The sequence below is a fragment of the Ichthyophthirius multifiliis genome (assembly GCF_000220395.1).
Source record: "Ichthyophthirius multifiliis unplaced genomic scaffold scaff_1120509250937, whole genome shotgun sequence".
Classification (NCBI taxonomy): domain Eukaryota; phylum Ciliophora; class Oligohymenophorea; order Hymenostomatida; genus Ichthyophthirius; species Ichthyophthirius multifiliis.
In genome coordinates this window covers 90,059-109,810 of record NW_004086359.1, presented here as the reverse complement: position 1 = coordinate 109,810, position 19,752 = coordinate 90,059, and the positions used below count along the sequence as shown (strand labels likewise).

General features: G+C 14.0%; 1 protein-coding gene across 1 annotated transcript, besides 29 other annotated features; it reads left to right on the top strand. All coding sequences in view use genetic code 6, as the record gives it.

The window, feature by feature from the left end:
* Positions 1 to 974: 974 nt before the first annotated feature.
* Positions 975 to 1,051: a microsatellite.
* A 219-nt stretch (positions 1,052 to 1,270) lies between these two features.
* Positions 1,271 to 1,307: a microsatellite.
* A 21-nt stretch (positions 1,308 to 1,328) lies between these two features.
* Positions 1,329 to 1,425: a microsatellite.
* Positions 1,335 to 1,383: a microsatellite.
* Positions 1,348 to 1,428: a microsatellite.
* A 1,025-nt stretch (positions 1,429 to 2,453) lies between these two features.
* Positions 2,454 to 2,488: a microsatellite.
* An 89-nt stretch (positions 2,489 to 2,577) lies between these two features.
* Positions 2,578 to 2,620: a microsatellite.
* Positions 2,580 to 2,620: a microsatellite.
* Positions 2,582 to 2,631: a microsatellite.
* Positions 2,632 to 2,640: 9 nt separating this feature from the next.
* Positions 2,641 to 2,699: a microsatellite.
* Positions 2,643 to 2,710: a microsatellite.
* Positions 2,659 to 2,699: a microsatellite.
* A 1,322-nt stretch (positions 2,711 to 4,032) lies between the features above and the next one.
* Positions 4,033 to 4,072: a microsatellite.
* Positions 4,073 to 6,305: 2,233 nt separating this feature from the next.
* Positions 6,306 to 6,431: a microsatellite.
* Positions 6,402 to 6,457: a microsatellite.
* A 110-nt stretch (positions 6,458 to 6,567) lies between these two features.
* Positions 6,568 to 6,629: a microsatellite.
* A 507-nt stretch (positions 6,630 to 7,136) lies between these two features.
* Positions 7,137 to 7,170: a microsatellite.
* A 2,412-nt stretch (positions 7,171 to 9,582) lies between these two features.
* Positions 9,583 to 10,042: a microsatellite.
* A 719-nt stretch (positions 10,043 to 10,761) lies between these two features.
* Positions 10,762 to 10,795: a microsatellite.
* Positions 10,796 to 11,202: 407 nt separating this feature from the next.
* Positions 11,203 to 11,242: a microsatellite.
* A 378-nt stretch (positions 11,243 to 11,620) lies between these two features.
* Positions 11,621 to 11,665: a microsatellite.
* Positions 11,666 to 12,320: 655 nt separating this feature from the next.
* Positions 12,321 to 12,368: a microsatellite.
* Positions 12,369 to 14,716: 2,348 nt separating this feature from the next.
* Positions 14,717 to 14,785: a microsatellite.
* Positions 14,786 to 14,947: 162 nt separating this feature from the next.
* Positions 14,948 to 14,985: a microsatellite.
* Positions 14,986 to 15,352: 367 nt separating this feature from the next.
* Positions 15,353 to 15,392: a microsatellite.
* Positions 15,393 to 15,398: 6 nt separating this feature from the next.
* Positions 15,399 to 16,695, top strand: IMG5_115090 (jumonji domain protein; the record flags this gene model as incomplete). Its single annotated transcript, XM_004034687.1, has 2 exons — positions 15,399 to 16,272; positions 16,322 to 16,695. 2 exons carry the CDS (start codon positions 15,399 to 15,401, stop codon positions 16,693 to 16,695), a joined length of 1,248 nt encoding a protein of 415 aa, XP_004034735.1.
* Positions 16,696 to 17,643: 948 nt separating this feature from the next.
* Positions 17,644 to 17,768: a microsatellite.
* Positions 17,745 to 17,801: a microsatellite.
* Positions 17,787 to 17,861: a microsatellite.
* Positions 17,814 to 17,845: a microsatellite.
* Positions 17,862 to 19,752: the final 1,891 nt, after the last annotated feature.

Genomic DNA, 19,752 nt, shown 5'->3' with positions numbered 1-19,752 from the left:
ATTAAAAGCAATAAATATTAAAAGTATCAATAGAAAAAAATAATTAGCAATAATAGTAATCTTTAAATAGCCCTCTAAAGATATATAAAAGTGAAAGACTTTCGTAAAATATTAAAAAAGTAAAAATATAATATAGAATGAATTAAAAATAACAAAAACAAGAGCCAATCAAAACTTACCTCAAACTAAATAAAATAAAATGAAATAATAATATAATAAAAAAAGCTCTTTTTTAAGCAATAAAGATCATGCTAAGACCAATACTAATAATATTCAACATTTATAAATTCTAAATCTTTTCATAAAAACACTTGCCATAATAAAATAATAAAAAACGTTTTTGATTATTATTAAAAGCTTAATCGAATTTGCAATGAAAAAAACAAATAACTCCAAAATAAATATCTATAAATATTCCTCCTTCTCCCCAAAAGCAAAATTTATTTAATTAATATGAAATAGAAAAACATTAAAATAATACATCTTATTTAAAAACTACATAAACTACAAATAGCACATATTAAGAAAATAAAGAAAATAAGTAAATTAAAATTAGATAATTAAGTAATAATTATATTAATGTGAATAATGAAAACATAAATACTATGAATAATATTGAAAAATAATAAATTAATAATAAGTCATTAGAAACTAATAAAAATATTAAATTATCTTAAAACAATAATAATTTCAGCAATATTATAACACTTAAAAAAACATAAAAAATATAATAATCTAATGGATTTTATTCATAAAGATCTATGTAATCAAAACAAATAAAAGGCCAAAAAAAATAAGGGGAATAATAAAAAAAGAGGTAAAGTATTAAAAAAAAAATGATAATAGATAAGCGAATAATGTAGAAAATAATATAAAATATTAAAAAAAAGATTCTTAAAAAGTAGTAATTCTATGATTTCAATTTAAAAATAATTAAATAATGATAGTATTATATAAAAAAGAAAAAAGAAGATAATGAAAAAATATATTAATTTAAGCTCTTTTAAATAATAAATGAACAAAAAAAATTAAATTAATATTTTTTAAATAAAAAAATTATATTTATAATAAAAAAAATATTTGATAAATGTATTTATAAATAAAATAATATATAAAAAATTTTAGATGTATTAGTTTAAAAAATATAATTTATTTTTTAAAATATTACATTTTTAATAATATTTTATTTTATTGTCCAATTTTTATATTAAAAATTAGATAAAAATTATTATATATAAAATTTAAAATTTTCTTTAAATTGATTTTTTTAAAAAATAAATAATGAAAATAAAAAAAATAATAAAAATTTAATTAAATTATGTTTTTTTTTTAAAATATATATATATATATATATATATATATATATATAATTATTATATATATTTTTTATATTTATAATATACTTATAAGTTATATAATATATTTTTTTAAATATTAAATTTTTTTTATTGTATAAAATATTAATTAGAATGCTTAAAATAATTATAATTAAAATATAAAAAAAAAATAAAGATTTAAAAATAAAAATTTTTAACTTAGTTTATTTTAAAAATATTAGTATTTCTTTAATCATCTATACTTTTTTCATTCTCCAATACATTTTACTTTAAATAAACTAAACCAATGATCATCTTTTTTTTCTTTTCTTATGCTTATTATAATTTAGTTATCCTTTATTAAAATCTTTGATTTATCAGCATCAAGTTTATATTATGTTCTTGGAACAGAGAATTATAGATTTTTTCCATTAAATTAATTAATTTTTAATTCAAAACTAGATTCAAAAAATCTACAATTGATTAAATTTTTATCATGTAAGTGTATTTTAGGAATATCCAATTATACTCTTTTATATAATTTAGTATTTATTAAAATTATCTTATAATATAATTAAGTTTTTTTTATTTTATTACCTTATCGTCCATTCTCCAAATTCATAGAATGAAAAATTTTTAATAGATTCATAGTAAATTTTTTTTTTTCATTTTTAGATATTGCTAATGGTTTAGGTGTATCTTTTTAAAAAATAAGTATAAATATGCATATTATTTTATTTTATTTACTATAAACTATATAAATATCACTTTTTTCAGAAAAATAATTTGTAAAAAGCATATTTAAATTTTAAATAGGTTTAGCACTTTTTTATAAAAAAATATTTAAAATAATTATTAAAATTCTTATTTAATTATTTAATAATAATCTTACTTTTCATTTTTTAATATTTAAATATATTAAGGATTTAAATCAGGTCTATATTAATGAATATCATTAATAAAATGAGATAATGTATAATCATTTTCCAATTCATTCTATGAAATTTCATGTATATATGTATTAAATTCTTCTTATTATTGTTAATTATTCTTTAAATGAATATAAACTTTCATTTTTTTAGATTAATTAGTTTTAGTAAATAACTTTTATTATTATTATTATTATTAAAAATCATAAAAAAAAAATTTAAAAAATAATTTAAAATAAAAATATTTATAATTAATATATTTTCTAGAACATTATTTTTAATTATCTTTTTAAAATATTTATCTTAATTTAACAACTCTAAAATAAATTTAGTAAAAAAAAAATAAAAAATAAAAAAAAATATTAAAAATAAAAATTTATTAAAAAATTCAATTTATAATAAATATATAATTAAAATAAAAAAATATAATTAATTAAAAATAAATAAATAAAATTATTAAAATAATTTTAGAAGAATAATATAAAAAATAAATAAAAAAATATGTATAAGACTAATAATTTAATATCTCAATAAACAGAATTACAGTAAGCAAAATCTTTTATATAAAATAATTCAAGTAAAAAAGGACCATAACATGTATTTAATTTACTAAAAGCTTAAAAAGATCGTATATAAATGTAAACGAAACTATAAGCATTATAAAGTCGAATTAAATTATTAGAAAATTAAGAAAAATAGAAAAAATCCTAATTTGTTACTACATAACGTAAATAATTTAAAATAATGACATCTAAAAATTTTCATACAGAAAAGCTTTAATTAAAATAATATACAAGATAAAATAGAGAATAAATTGAATAACAAAAATTAAAATAAAATTAAAATACAAGAATTACATAAATATAAAGTATTTAAAATTCAAGAAATCAAAGTAAGGAGAAAATAAAAAATGAAGTTTAATAATTAAAACTATAAAATGAATATTTAAAAAATTAAAAAGATAAAAGATGAATAAATTTTAACTTAGAATATAAACAAAAATTAAGAGATAAGAGATATGTAAAGAAATTTTAAAGAAAATTTATCTATTCATAAATCCAAATAAAAAAGCCAAATCAAATATTAATAAAAATTATTTATAGAATAGGAATTTGAAGATATAATAAATTATTAATAAATACTAAATGAACTTGAATATAAAGAATAATAAATGATTTTGAAATTATAAAATACATAAAATATATATAATAATGCTATAAAAGAATTAGAAAGGGCAAAAAGTTTATAAATTAACTAATCTTCAGATATAAAAAATAAATTAAAAAAACCAAACACTATTTCACCAAAATAAAGAAATCATTAATGTTAAGTTAATTAAAGTGAAAATAAAAATATATTTAAAACAGAATTAAATAATTTAGGAGAAAAATAAAAAAATGTATATAATAAGTAAAATTAATGATTTTATTTGTATATAGTTAAAAATTTAAAATTAAATTAATTTTAAATTAATTTTTTTGATGCATTAAAATATATTTAAAACAAAGAATTAATATATTCAAATTTAAATATAATATATATTTTTTATTTTAAATATTCTAAAAATTTTTTTCTTTTTTTTTATCTAAATAAAGTAAATATATTTTAATAAAAATATGCAAATTTTTCTATATGAAAAAAATATTATTATTAAAGATTTTTTTAAAAATTAACATTTTAATTTATAAAAACAATTAAAATTATGAAAATAATAATAATAATAATCACGAAAAAATAATAATTTTATTTCTAAATTAATTTATTTCGATATATTTTATCTTTAATCATTTTTTTTTTTTATTTTTTTTAATTTTTTTTGATTTTTTTATAGGACTAATTTATTCATCTTCTTAAAAAGTTTTTTTTTATTATTTTTTTTCCTTTTTAATTTCTAAAATATTGTCAATTTTATAATCTGATTCTATAATAAAACTTTCATCTTCATTATATTTACTTTAAGTGCTATTATTTCTTTTTAAATTTTTAAATTTCGAAAAGTTTAAATTATCTTCAATTATTTAACTGTTATTTACACTTACATTTTAACTTTTATAACCACTTTTTTTTAATAATTTATTTACTAAATTGGCCTTTAATTTTGAAAATTTTCTTTAACTTCTATTAACTGAATTATTATTCTTTTTATTTTTTATTTTTTTTATATAATTATATATAAAATATATTACAAATGATGTTTCATTTAAATTATGTTAAAACTAATTGTTTTACTATGTTTAGTTTTATATTAATTCTTCCGATTATTCTTATTATTCGAATTGCTATTATTCTTGCTATTATTATTGTTGTCCTTCTTTTTACTCTTCTTATTATACTGTGTATTAATTTAATAAGCTTTATTAATCAATTTCGTAAAAAAGATTGCTTGGAATTTGTTCTACTGAAATATCTAAATTGTCATTTATATTTTTATTTTCTTATTCATTATTTTGAACTATTTATTCTAATTATTCATATCCTTATTCTACACTTAATTGATTCTTTGTTTTCTTTTTTTATCAATTTATAATGTATCTTTTAACCTTTATTAATTTCTAATATTTTCTCTTTTTTATTCTAATATATTTATATATTTCTGTATTTTTTTATTTTTTAATAAATAGAAATTTTTTACTCCAATTTATACATAAATCATGCATTCCAATACAATTTAATAAATATTTATATTCTTAAACTTCTTTTAAAAATTCTTTTTACTTTATCTTTTTTGAATTATTTTATTTATTTATGTGAATTAAAATAATAATAATAGTAATATTAACTTCATCTAGCTATTTACTTTTGAATTATATTTTTTTTCTACCTCGATTATTATTTTTATCTATTATTTTACCTTTTTACATTTTGTTTAATTATTTTTGTTTAAACAAATTATTAATTATATTAAAAAAGGGTTAAAATTAATAATTTACAAATATTTTAATGATAAGAAAAATAAAATATTGAATTTTAAAATAATAAACATTAAAATATTACTTTTTAATATTATATTTTTAAAAATATGAATAAAAAAATCAATAATCTTTATTTTTTCGACTTTTTTATTTTTTATTTTTTTTTAAAAAAAAAGTATCAGATATAAATATTTAAAATAATATAAACATATTATAAAACAAATAAAAAATTAGAAAGTATTTAATAATATAAAAAATAAAATATATTTTTGATTCTTATTAAATACTAAATATTAATAATAAACAAATTAAATATACTAATAAATTAAAAAATTTATAATTTAATATATTAATTTTTTTTAATATTATTAAAATATTAAAAATTTATATATTATATATTCTTATTCATTTTTTTTCTATAATCAGTTTTACATATAAATATTTTAATTTTAAATAGACATACTATATATTAAACTAAATTTTTTAATAAATAAATTATTATTATTATATTCTATAAGTATATTTTTAACAATCATATTCTAATTTCAATTATTTTTAATATAAATAATATTCTCTTTAATTTTAATCAATTTAAATTTAATAATACTTTGAGAAAAATTGTATTAAATAAATAAATTATAATTTCTAATATATGAATAAAAGTTAAATTATTAATTAAATTTATAAGTTCTTAATACAAATCAATATTTATATTGTTTATTTATTATAATAAATCTGAAAAATTTTTATTACTTATTTTAAATTAGAAATTATAATTAAATGATTATTTTCATAAATATTATATTTAATCTAATTCTAATTTTATTTTTATAATTTATAATTAATCTTTCAAACTTCATATTAATTTAAAACTTGTGTTTGAATAAATAAAACTTAATTTTTATTTATTATTTCTCATAAGTTTAATTCAATAGAAATATAAGATAAATATTTATTTTAGATAAAGAAAAAAAATATAAAGAAAAGTTTTTCGTATTTATAGTAAAGATTAATAAATTAAATTATAAAAAAAAAAAAATTATAAAACTGATATTGTTATAAATAAATTATTCAATTAGATATGTTATTAAATGCTGAGTAAAAAAACTAAAAAAATTATAAAATGATAAATGATTAAAATTAATACAATTATTATAATAATTATTATTGTTAAATATAATTATTTTTATTATTAATATTATTATTATTATTATTATTATTATTATTATTATTATTATTATTATTATTATTATTATTTATATTATATATATTATATATATATATATTTTTTTTATATATAATTAACAATTTACATATTTTTTAAAATATAAATTGTTTATATAAATCATTAATTTAATATTAAGTTATAAAAAATTTATGAATTTAAAATATATATATTTTTATATTATTAAATAAAATTAAATAATTCAATAAAATAATTTTAATATTAATAATAAAATAAAATAAAATAAAAAATTTTTATATGGGAAATAACTAAATTTCTTAAGAATAATAATCAAAATAAGATATAAATTAATAAATATCTGAAATTCCATCTGTTCCTTATTTACTGTAACATGAGTAAATTCCAAATTTTTAAAATTTGTAAAATCTGAATTTATAAGATTTCGAATACTTAGGATATAAAGATAATGATGACGGTTATGGAGAAATAAAAGTATATAAATTATAAAATTAATATATTTAGAGCGAACAAGATAATTGTTTATATTGTGTAAAGAGAAAAATATTCGATAACTAATAAGAATATTAAGAATTTATTAAAATACTTTAATAAAAATAATAAATATATCATCCTCGTTTAGCGAATATAATAAAATATAATAATTATATAAATCAAAATTTATGTTCTAATATACACAAACTAGATATTGTATATGAATATTTTAATAATAACTTAAAATTAGAAATGTTAGCCCGATATGAAGAAAATGCTTAATTTGAAGAAAATGTAAAAAAATAAAAAATTTAATAAAAAATTCAATAAAAAATAAATAGGAAATATATAATCTTATAGAACAAGTAACTTTGGTATTAATTCATTTATAAGAATATGGAATAAGTCATGGAAACATCGAACCAAAAACGATATTTGTTGACAACATGGGCAATTTTAAAATCACTGACATATAATTTTTAACAGGAGGATTATGCGGTTACAAAAAACATTTACTTCATATGGAAACAGAATGTTTTTTATCCCCTGAATTATTAATGAAGTTAAAAAAAAATGAGACAATAGATGATGAAAAAGAAGGAATAGATTATGAAAAAGCAGACATTTTTTCTTTAGGACTAATATGTTTAGGAATGTCTAATTTAACAAACGTAGACGTAGTTTATGATTATGATGCTTATAAAATAAAAGAAAATGTTTTATTGGATCTTCTTGAACAAACAAAAAATAATTATGGTGAATCCCTTTATTTCCTTTTAGCTTGTATGCTCAATTAATACGAAAATAGGATAAATTTTACAGGTATACTTCAGCTTTTAATATAAATAAGATAAGGGAATTTCAAAATAGAAGACTACGAATAAAAAAAACTTGAAAATGAAATGTTTAACTCGGACTAAAAAATCATAGAAGCATTAAATAATAAACTTTTTTACAGCTAACATGTTCAAAATAATAACAATTCTTAAGGTATATAAGAATTTATACCTAGTACTTAATAAAAAAATAATATTTTAGAATATGATACAGATAATTTCGAAAATATAAAAAGAGTTGGAAATTTAAATAATAATCATTCTAGTTGTAATAATCATTAAATTAATAACAATAATATTTCAAATAGTAATTAAAATGATCAAAGTAATCATTCGAATGGGACAAATAAATAAAATACACCTACTTATGTTGAATATTAAAATAATTTCGAAGTTTAATAACCAAAATAATAATCTGTTCCTTCATAAAACTAAGTAAATTCTATGAATTAAATTTAATATTCTTCCAGGTTTATATCAAATAAATCTTCCTTTTAATAAAATTCGAAAGTTTAATTCTAATTTATTTCCAACAGAAATACCTTAAATGACAATTAGCATACTTTATAAGACAGTAACAATAATATTAGTGGATATTCACATAGAAAATATAAAGAAGCAATTGATTTAGACTAATAACCTTTAAAATTATTCTATGATAATCTTTTGACTGATGAAATTTATGTACCTTCTAGTAATAAATTTTAATAAAGTTATAATTCTTAGGAATAATGGCACTTGAAATCTAGTTTTTCAGAAAGTCCTTCCAAAAAATATAATTAATAGACTAATGTTCAAATTTAAAATTCCAATAATTAAAGCAAAAGTATATATTAATTATAATCTAATAAAAGTTAAAAATCATTAAAAGGTAAATTATAGTAAATTCCAATTAGTAAATAATAAGGAAAAGTTTACAAAAAATGGCAAATTTGAAGTTTTTATTAATAAATAATTTTACTATATTTGCCATATTATTAATCTTTTATTATTTTTAATAAAATATATTTATTAAAATTTAAATTAATAATGGCCTTTTTATGTTTTTTTATAAAAAAATAAACAGAAACGAGTATTATTTAGAATTTTTATATACACTTTATATATAAAAAAATTTATTATTATTAGATAAAAAATAATTATTTTATGTTTTTTAAATAATTTTACTCATTATTTTTAACTTATTTTAATTTTGAAAATATCTTTAATTTATTGATTAACATTATTTATTTCTTAATCTAATTCTTGTTAAAATATTCTATTGTTCTATTTAATTTAATTTAGAATTCCATATTTATCTTCGATAAATGAAATCTAATTAACAATATTCATTGGTCCTTTGTTTCTCATACAAACATCATTAAATGATAATTATTTCAAGGTCTATAATGTTTATATAGAAGATTAGGAATTCAAGTTTTTATTTTAAATAATTTAAGAAACATTATTATATTCACGAACAATATTTTTTTTAAGGCTTTTATATTCTTTAAGTTAATCTTCAAGTAAATATTATTTAAGTTTTTATGTTAAAATTATAAGTTCATTTTAATATTAATAATTAACTTTTTAAAAATATGTTTATATTGAATAATTATTAAATATTTTAACTTTTACAAATATTAAACTTTGTAATTTATTCAAACTAAAGTCTTAAACAAAATCGCATTTTTAGGAATTTAAAATCAAATTTAATATACTATTATCATTATATATAAATTATTATAAAAATTTGATACTTTTTTATCTATTTTATTATTTTTTGATAATCTTTTATAATATATTAAAAAATTCCTTTATTTATTTTTAATATATAATTTTTTTTTATCTTCTTTCTAATTAAAAAAAGAATTCAATTGATGTTATTCATTAATATGAGATGATTAATATTAATTAAAAATAATTTATAATTTATTATTATTATTATTATTATTATTATTATTATTATTATTATTATTATTATTGTTATTGTTATTGTTATTGTTATTGTTATTGTTATTGTTATTGTTATTGTTATTGTTATTGTTATTGTTATTATTATTGTTATTGTTATTGTTATTGTTATTGTTATTGTTATTGTTATTGTTATTGTTATTGTTATTGTTATTGTTATTGTTATTGTTATTGTTATTGTTATTGTTATTGTTATTGTTATTGTTATTGTTATTGTTATTGTTATTGTTATTGTTATTGTTATTGTTATTGTTATTGTTATTGTTATTGTTATTGTTATTGTTATTGTTATTGTTATTGTTATTGTTATTGTTATTGTTATTGTTATTGTTATTGTTATTGTTATTGTTATTGTTATTGTTATTATTATTATTATTATTATTATTATTATTATTATTATTATTATTATTATTATTATATTATGAAAAAAAAATCCTTCCTTTTTCATTTCTTATATTGTTATTTATTAATTTTTTACTTTTTATTATTTTTATTTAAAATATATCTTATTCGCTTTTATTATCAATTTCTCTATTTAATATTTTGTTAAAATTTAATCTACATGCGCTTTATGTTTTATAACTAATTTTTCTTTTCAAACTTTAAAAACATTTTTTTGATGATAATTTTCTTTTATTATTTGATTATTCATCTTTCTAAATACTTTTAGAACTCATTTTTTTTTATATATTATCTTAAATTTTTGTTTAAAATAATTATTCACAAGAAAATTGTCTTTAATTATTTATAATTTTAAAATATCCTTAATTTTGTATTTATTAAACTTAAGGCAATTTTTATTCATTATTAACACTTTTATGTCTTTTAGTATTTTAGTTTCTATATCTATAATAATAAGAAGATGAATGTAATAATTCTTTTTTTTTTTATTGTTGTTTCTTAAGGAGATAATTGTACTATTTTTATACTATTTTGCATTTTTTTTATTATTTCTGATATATTTTAATTATTGAAAATTTTAATTGCAAAACATTTATTTTTTTATTCATTGATTTTAACTAGTTAATTTTAAAAATTGTTTTCATTCATTTTTATAATCATTTATAAAAATTTAATAAAATAAATTTATATTTTTTCAATATTAGAATCTTTAAACAAAAAAACTTTAAATATAATAATATTTTAAAAAAAAAAAATATTTAAATAAAAATAATTAATTTTATTAAAATAGACCATAAATATATTTAATTTATATATATATATATATATATATTTATTATAATTAAATTTTAATATATATTAATTTATCAGTATATAATTTTTCTCATTTAAAAAGAATATATTTTAATAATTAAAATATTATATCAAAATAATTATTATTTATAAACTTATATAGTATAATTTTTAAATACATTTTATAATAATTATTTTAAATTATTTAATTAGATAATTTAATATAAAACTGAAATTCAAAAATAATCAAAATTATAATTTCAATAATTTAAATTTAAATTAAAATTAATAATAATTTAATTATTATTAAATATAAATAAAAAAAAAAAAACAAAACAAAACATAATAATTAAAAAAAAATTATATAATTTTAGTTTTAACTATATATTTATTACATATTTTAAATATTATATTAAATATTTTATTATTTAATTATAGATAAATTATTAAAATGTAAAATAAATTAAATTTTTTAACCTATATATTCTATAAAATTCATATTTCTATATTTTAATTTTAATTGTTTAATATTGTGTTATTTACATTAATATTATTACTCGCTACATCATTTTATATTTTTTCAGAAACTCTTACTTCTTAATTATAATTATTTTAGTATTCAATTTATTTATCAAATAAAGATAAAGTAGAGCTTTTTGGGCTTTTTACATTATCAATATCTTAATAATCCATTTTAATAAATTAATTTAAATTTTTAAGTTCTGCATAAGCACTATTTACTTTTATTTTATTTCCTTAGCTTCTATTACTTACAAATAATTATTTGATAAATTAACTTTCATTTAAACTCTAATCTAAAGTTTTAAAATCTAATTTTAATTTTTAATCTAGTTTATTAAATATATCATCAATATTTTATTTAAATTATTTTTCATATTAAGATAATAGAACTTAAGATTCTTGCAAAAAAGAAATATCTTATAAATTTTGAATTGATTCTAATTATTCTGAATATTCGATGCATTATTTTATTTTAGGATTTATTATTTTATATTTCTTTTATTTTATTGCTTACTAAATTATTAATTTTCCCTGTTATTTCTAAGTTTACTTATATTTCTTTATTCACTGGTAAATCCTTTATTAAGTTTGATAATAATTAGCTTGAAGTACTTGAGTTTATACCATATAAAAGCAACTATTCAAAAACTATTTTTTTTTTTATATAATGAATAAATTATAAAGATATTTTTTTTTTATGATGGAAACTATAAAAATGTGTTAAATATATTAATATATAATAAATAAAAAAAAACTATATTAAACTATTACTTTGTTCTGAAATTTTTAATTCATTATCTTGGTTTATATTTTATTAATGAATAATGTATTACTCGTCTGTGATTATTTGCAATTTTATTATTTTTAAAGTATTATCATGAATTTATTGGTTTAAAATTATATCAAAATCTTTATCATTTTTAATAATAATGTCTTTATATTAATCCTTTTTTATTTTTAATTTTTTAATACATTTTATATTTATTAAAAATAAATATATTACTTTATATAAAAAGTAAATATTATTAAATCCTTTTAAGTCGAAGTTTTTTTCACAGAATTATTTTAACTTAAAAAATGTTATTTCATTTACTTTTACTCTTTTAAAATTATTTAAATATTGTAATTTAATCATTTTTTTTGCTTTTTTTTTTTTTTGTAAAAAATTAAATAATTGGTTAAGTTTTTATTTTGTTTAATATAATTCTTTTAAATATTATGTTTTTATTAATATTTATAGAGATTAATAATTAATTAATATATTAATTTTTATATTTAAGAAAAGAAAATTATGGATAAATTAAAAACTTAATTTAAATATTAGTTTTTCCTAAGCCAGAAATTATTAGTATAATAATTCTTTTGAATTATTTTAATATTTATTAATTTATAATAGCTTATAAAATCTAGATCAAATTTATTTAAATTAATTTTTTTTTTTTTTAACAAAATAATTTAAAAAACATAATTAAATTATATATAGAAAGAAAAATAGATTATTAAATTTGAATGTATAAGTTAAGTTTTTCTTTTATTAATTGAAACAATATTAAAAAATATACAAAAATTATAATTGTTAAAAATTTCTTTTTCTTTATTAATAAATATACTATTAAATTTCATAGTAATTTCTCTTTTATATTATAAACAAATCTAGATAATTTCCCCACCAAATTTTTAGCAAAATTAAAATATTCTTATACTTAGTTAGAATTTTATTTTTATTCTTGATAATTAATATTTGCTTCCATAACTAAATTACTTAAATTTTATTGTGTCTCCTCGTTTATTTCTATATCATTCATAATATATATTTAGCTATCTATAATTAAAAAAATTAATTATTATATTAATTTTAAAAGATTTAAATATAAATACTTTATTATTGTGTATAAAATCCAAATTTAGCTATTCTGTTTGAATTTAAAGGGATAATTTCTTCGCATTATATATCAGTATTCTTTTTATAAAAATAAAGTAAATTAATTTATTATTTTTATAAAAATTATGTTTACATTATAAACTACAAACAGAATTTATTATTCTTATTAATTTTTAATAATACTTTTTATATAAGCTTAATGCCAAATATTATTAAAATCCCTTACATCTATACTCATATTTATTTGAGGTGTTTCTACTCTATTTATTTAAAAAAAAAAAAAAAAAATTATAAATTAAATCATAAATAGAAATTTTATATATTGTCATATAATTTTAATTATTTATAAAATAATTTATATATATATACTTCATTAATTAGCTATATTTTTATATTTATAATTATCTAACTGTTAATTTAATATCAACTTAATTAAGGTCTATATATCTTTAAAAAAAAAAATATTCATATTAATTATAAATAAAATTAAATTAAAAAAATAATTAATAAAATTATAATATTACCTGAAAATTATGTTTTACAATAATAAATTTGAAAATAATTCTAAATTATGATTGATTTTTTTGCATATAGGACATCGCTAATTTTTATAAAAAAAATATATAAATAAAAAATAATTAATTCAATATTCTAAAATATATAGGGATTATTTTACATTTTATTTTTAAAAAACCTCAGTTAAACAAAACTCACAAAACGAATGCCCACACACAGTTTATACGCAATTTATTATAACATCCATACATATAGGACATTCAATTTATTTTTAGTTCATATATTATATGAATAAGTCTTAATTATAGACTTTATTAAATAATTAATATAATCGAAAAATTATTAATATTTTTACTTAATTATAATTTCTAATTCTTTATAATATTTTTATCATTATTTTAACTATCTTATTTATCTATGTTAATTTGCTTTTTTTGTTTTTTTATTCGTTTATTCTTTAAGAAATATTAAAGAAGCTTTGATTATGTTATTATATAACATTTTTCAAATTATGTTTTTTTAGCTTTTTTAGATTGTTTGCTTTAGGTTGTTTTCAAAAACATGTTTATATAAATCTTTTTATTTTTTTATATATTAATTTAAAAAAAAATAAATAAATAAATTTAAATTAGAAGTTAGAGAAACTAAAAATTAAGTATTAGCTAATTTCTATTATAAAAATTTTTTTTAAAGTTATTTTATAAATAATTTAAATATTAAAAACATATAAATATATTTAAATTTAAAATTTATAATAAAATATGTTTTAAACACTTTTTTATTTTAGACTATTTTTTTAGAATATCTTATCTATAAAATAAACATGAATTTATAAAATTTATATTAAATAATATTTTTATTTTTTATAGCAAATTTAAAATCTTTATTTAATATTTCTTTACACAATAAAAATCTTAATTGATGTAAAAAATATAAGTATTAAATTTTTAAATTTAAATTCATAAATAAAGAATCTTAAAAAAAAATATAATTATAATAAAAAAAATATTATTTTAATTAATAAAATTATAAAATTAATCAAAAAAACTTATTATTTTTAATATTTTTTTTAATAAATATAATAAGAAATATAATATTCATAATTTTAATTTATTAATTATATTCGAATCAAATTTATTTTGATTTATAATTTTTAGAATATTTTAAAATATTGTTAATAACATTTTTTCTTAAAATTTATTATTCATGTATTAATTTTAATTTTAATATTAAATTATTATTTTTAAAATCAAATACTCATATTTATTTATATTTTTTTAAAAAATTTAGAGAATATTTTTTAAAAACTAAAATAAATCAAATTTAGTTTCTCTTAATATTTATAAATAAATTTTTTGGAATTTTAGTATAATTACTGTGCAATTAATTGATAAAAAAAAAATTATTTTTAAAAACACGTTTTCCGTATTAAATGTGAGTTAAACATTTTTTTATGTTTAAGATAAAAATAATCATTAAAATTAGTAAAGAACAATTAAATTAAAAGTTATTTTCGAGAAAAAAAAAAAAATGAAAGAAAGAAAGAAAGAAAGAAAAAGAATAAATAGTATTAAAATAAAATTAGTAATAAAAAATATAAAAATTATTTTTTTTAAAAAAAAAAAAAAAGGAAAAAAAAAAAAAAAAAAAAAAATAGTAAATGAATAACTTTTATTATCACGATTTACAATCTGAAGTAAAAATAATAAAGCCTGACTCAATAAAAAAAGCTAAAGCGTTAGGATTAACATCATCTCGTTTTAAAAATTAAGAAATGAGTAATTCAACAAAATAAATAATATAAGATGCCAAGAAGCGTGATAGGACTTATATGGACTTAGATGAATGGGGAAAATCAAAATATTATTAAACTAATTGGTGTAAATTATTAAAGGAAAACTGTCCAGATTAAATAGAAAGAATAAACTTTTAACAAATTTCAACTGACTTTTTTATTTAAAATTATGAAAAATAAGCAAAACCATGTGTAATCACAAATACTACTAATCATTTAGAGGTAGAAAAATATTGGACTTTTGGCCAATTATATGAAAGGTATAAAGACGTCAAGTTTAAAATAGGAGAAGATGATAAAGGCAAAAAAATAAGGGTAGAATTAAAGTATTTCTTGGAATATTTAGTCCATAATACCGATGATTCTCCTTTATATATGTTCGAGTCTGCAATTGAAGATATAAAGGAGGCTAAAAAAATGATTGAAAAATATGAAGTCCCTAAATTTTTTAAAGAAGATATCTTTTAATACATCGGAGAGAAAAAAAGACCACCCTACAGATGGTTTTTAGTAGGTCCAGAAAGATCAGGAACAACAGTCCATATAGATCCTTTATGGACTTCCGCATGGAATACATCATTTTAAGGCTATAAAAGGTGGATTCTTTTTAAACCAGAAGTCCCAAAATTTATAGTTAAAGGTAAAAAATACATTCCAGAAGGCGAAGATGATGATGCTATTTAATATTTCACAAAAATACTTCCCTAACTAATCAAAGAAGAAGGACGTGAAAAATTAGGTTTTTTATTTTTTTAATAAAAAAATTTATACATACATTTTATAAATAGGGGTTATTGAGTTCATTCAAAATCCAGGGGAAACAGTTTTTATACCAGGTGGATGGTGGCATGCAGTTATTAATGTTACCGATACAATTGCTGTTACTCAAAATTTTATGAGTTCCAATAATTATACGGTTGTGTGGAGAAGCTTAAGGGAAGAAAGATAAAAATTGGCTTAATATGCAATTAAAAAATTCAAATAAAGAGTGCCTAAAATGTATGATAAAATCATAGAGTTAAATAGAAAAGATAACCATCTAATGTATTATGAAAAAAAGAAGTTAAGAAAAAAAAATATGAAGAAGATGAATAACTTTCTAAATATAATCCAGAGGAGCCTTTTGATATTACAGAAAAAAACCTAAATATTTAAGTAGTGATTATACCAGTAATTCTTCATCTTCTAGTAGTTCTAATAGTTCTTCTTATTATAATACATCTTCTGATTCTGAAAGAGAAAATTAAAAAGGAAAAAAAATCATAAATGAAATTTTTCAAATTATAAAAATATATCTTTTTTTATTTTATTTATTAATGATAAAATTAAAAAAATTATTTATGATATAAAAATATTTTATAATTAATTATAATTTAAAATAAAATAATATAATTAAAAAAAAGAAATAAAAATTTATAAAAATAATTAAAAAATATTAAAATTAAAAAAAAAAAAAATACTAAATATCAGAAAGTACAATAATATTCATATGTAAATATATTATTTTAAAATGCATACTTTTATAAAAAAAAAATCAAAAAATTAAATATTTTTTATTATTATATTAACAAATATAAATTTTTTTATTAAAGCGATAACTCTTTAAATATAAAAAAAACATAATTATTATCATTCAAGATATTAATTTAGATAGTTTGTCTAGTGATTATATATAATTATTTATAATTAAATTTACAAATTAAATATAATAAAAATATAATAATAATTTTTATTTCTTTATATATATATTTAATATTTGAGAATTTAAAGCTAAATAAATAGATTTCTATAATTATTATCAATAATATAATTATTAGATTATTTATTTATAAGAATAAAAATTAATAAAGATAATAGCTAAAAAAAGGGATTGCTTTTACATTTTAAATAAAAATGTATTTAATTATTAATACATAAAATAATAAATTACATATAATTTATGATTATTAAAAAATTCAGGATTTTTATAATAAAATATTTAAAAAAAATTATTTTATTATTAATAAATATATTAAAATTTTCATAAGAAATTAATTTTTGAAAATTTTATCAAAATATTAAAAAATATTACATTCAATTTTATAAAAATAACATATATAGAAGTAATGTAATTATTATTATTATTATTATTATTATTATTATTATTATTATTATTATTATTACTTATTTATTACTTTATTATTATTACTTTATTATTACTTTATTATTAATAATATTTTATATATTATTATATTAATAAAAAATATTATTATATTTATTTATTTATAATTTATTTAATTATTTTTTAATTATTTTTTTTAATTTTTTTTTTTTTTTTAATTTTATTTAATAAATATTATTATAACCTAATATTATATATTTTTTATTTTTATATTTTAATTTTTTTAATAATATAAATTTTATATTTTTTTTATTTTAAATAGTTTACACATTATATTTTAAATATGAATTATTCCATTAAATTTATTATTTATACTATAAATATTTTATTTATTTTATTAAAACTTTATTTTTACTATACTAAAGATTTAAATTTATGAAATATTTATAAAATTTAATATTAGAAATCTTATTTCGAATAATTTAAATTCTGATATTTTTATTATCATAAATGTTTATATATATATTGTTTAAATGATTTATTTATTTTTATTGAAAAAATGATAATAAAATTAATTCTATATTAATTATTTAATTTTTATTGTTAATAACTGACTATATTTATTATTAAATTAGGATAAATGAAATAGCTATAAAGAATTTAAATATATATATAATTTATTTATATAATCAATAAAAAAATAGCTGAAATTTGTAAATTTAATAAAATAATTATTTTATTTTATTAAATTTAATTATATAACATTTTTAATTTTATTTATCATTACTTATGTTCTTCATTTTCTTCATTTCCAATCTAAGCTATATGCCTAATACATGCCTAAAGTGTAATAATTAAATATCCTGAGATGCTATTTAAAGTTTCTTTAGTGACGAAATTTTCAATTATTTTACAATGAGTAAAAATATCATAAATTTAACTTTTAACCAATATATAACAATAAATACCAGTTAAATTATCAGCATCATAAATAATATCTTTTAAACTTAAATTAAATTATTAGTAGAATTCCCTTATACATTTATTAATTATTTCTTAAGATTAAATAATAATTTTTAATTTATGTACAGGGCTGTTTTAAAATTAGATTTATTTAAATAATTCATAAGCTTATTTATAAGGTTCAAAAACTACGCCTGGCTTTATATTTTAATTAAACTTTTCTAGAGTTTTTTCATTTAAACAATATTGATCTTAAATTCTCATTTACTAAGGTTAATAATTTTTTAATTTGTATTTTATATTTAAATAGAATTATTTTTATAAATCAATTTCTATTTAACAATGAGAAATATATATAATATCATAAACTTTTTTTTCTCTTAATATTAAAGCGACAATAAAATGGATTAAATTATCAATAGTTATTATTTATTCAGAATTTTCACATAAATCAACTAATTTGTCAATTTGATAATAAAATCTTAAACTTTCTAAAAACAAAATTATAAACTCTTTAAAACATTATACTAATTCAAATAATATTTCTGCTGTAAAAAATTGATATTTCGAATATTTCTCTACAAAATAATAAATAAAATTATCTTTAGATATTTACAAAGGGCTATTAAACATTAAATCTTTCAATATATGTTTTTCAATGATAAAAGTAATTATCTTATAATAAATAATTGATTTCGCTATTCCTTTATCTATAAATTATATTTATTCAGAAGGTACTAACAAAGTATTATTTTTAAGTTTATCTTAATGAAATTCACTAAAATTAACATTTTATATTAAAGAGAAATTAAGAGATTTATTTTTCATTGAAAATGATTAAAAACTTTTCTAAAGTTTATTTTTTTATTTTAAGAATAATTCATATCCTGTTAGAAGCTTTAAAAATTTTCTTTTATATCTTCTATTTCTTCATTTAATATTTCAGAATTTTATATTATTTACTTTATATGTTCTTGCATTTTCTTTTAATTGAATTCTTTACTTATTATTTTTTTGCAATTAAATACTACTTCTTATTATTATTTTTATATATTTTATTACTAACTATATCTATTTTTTTTCACAATTTACTTAAATATTTTTTTTTCAAAAAATTAACTTTTTCTAGAAATTATTCTCATATTTAAATTCCAA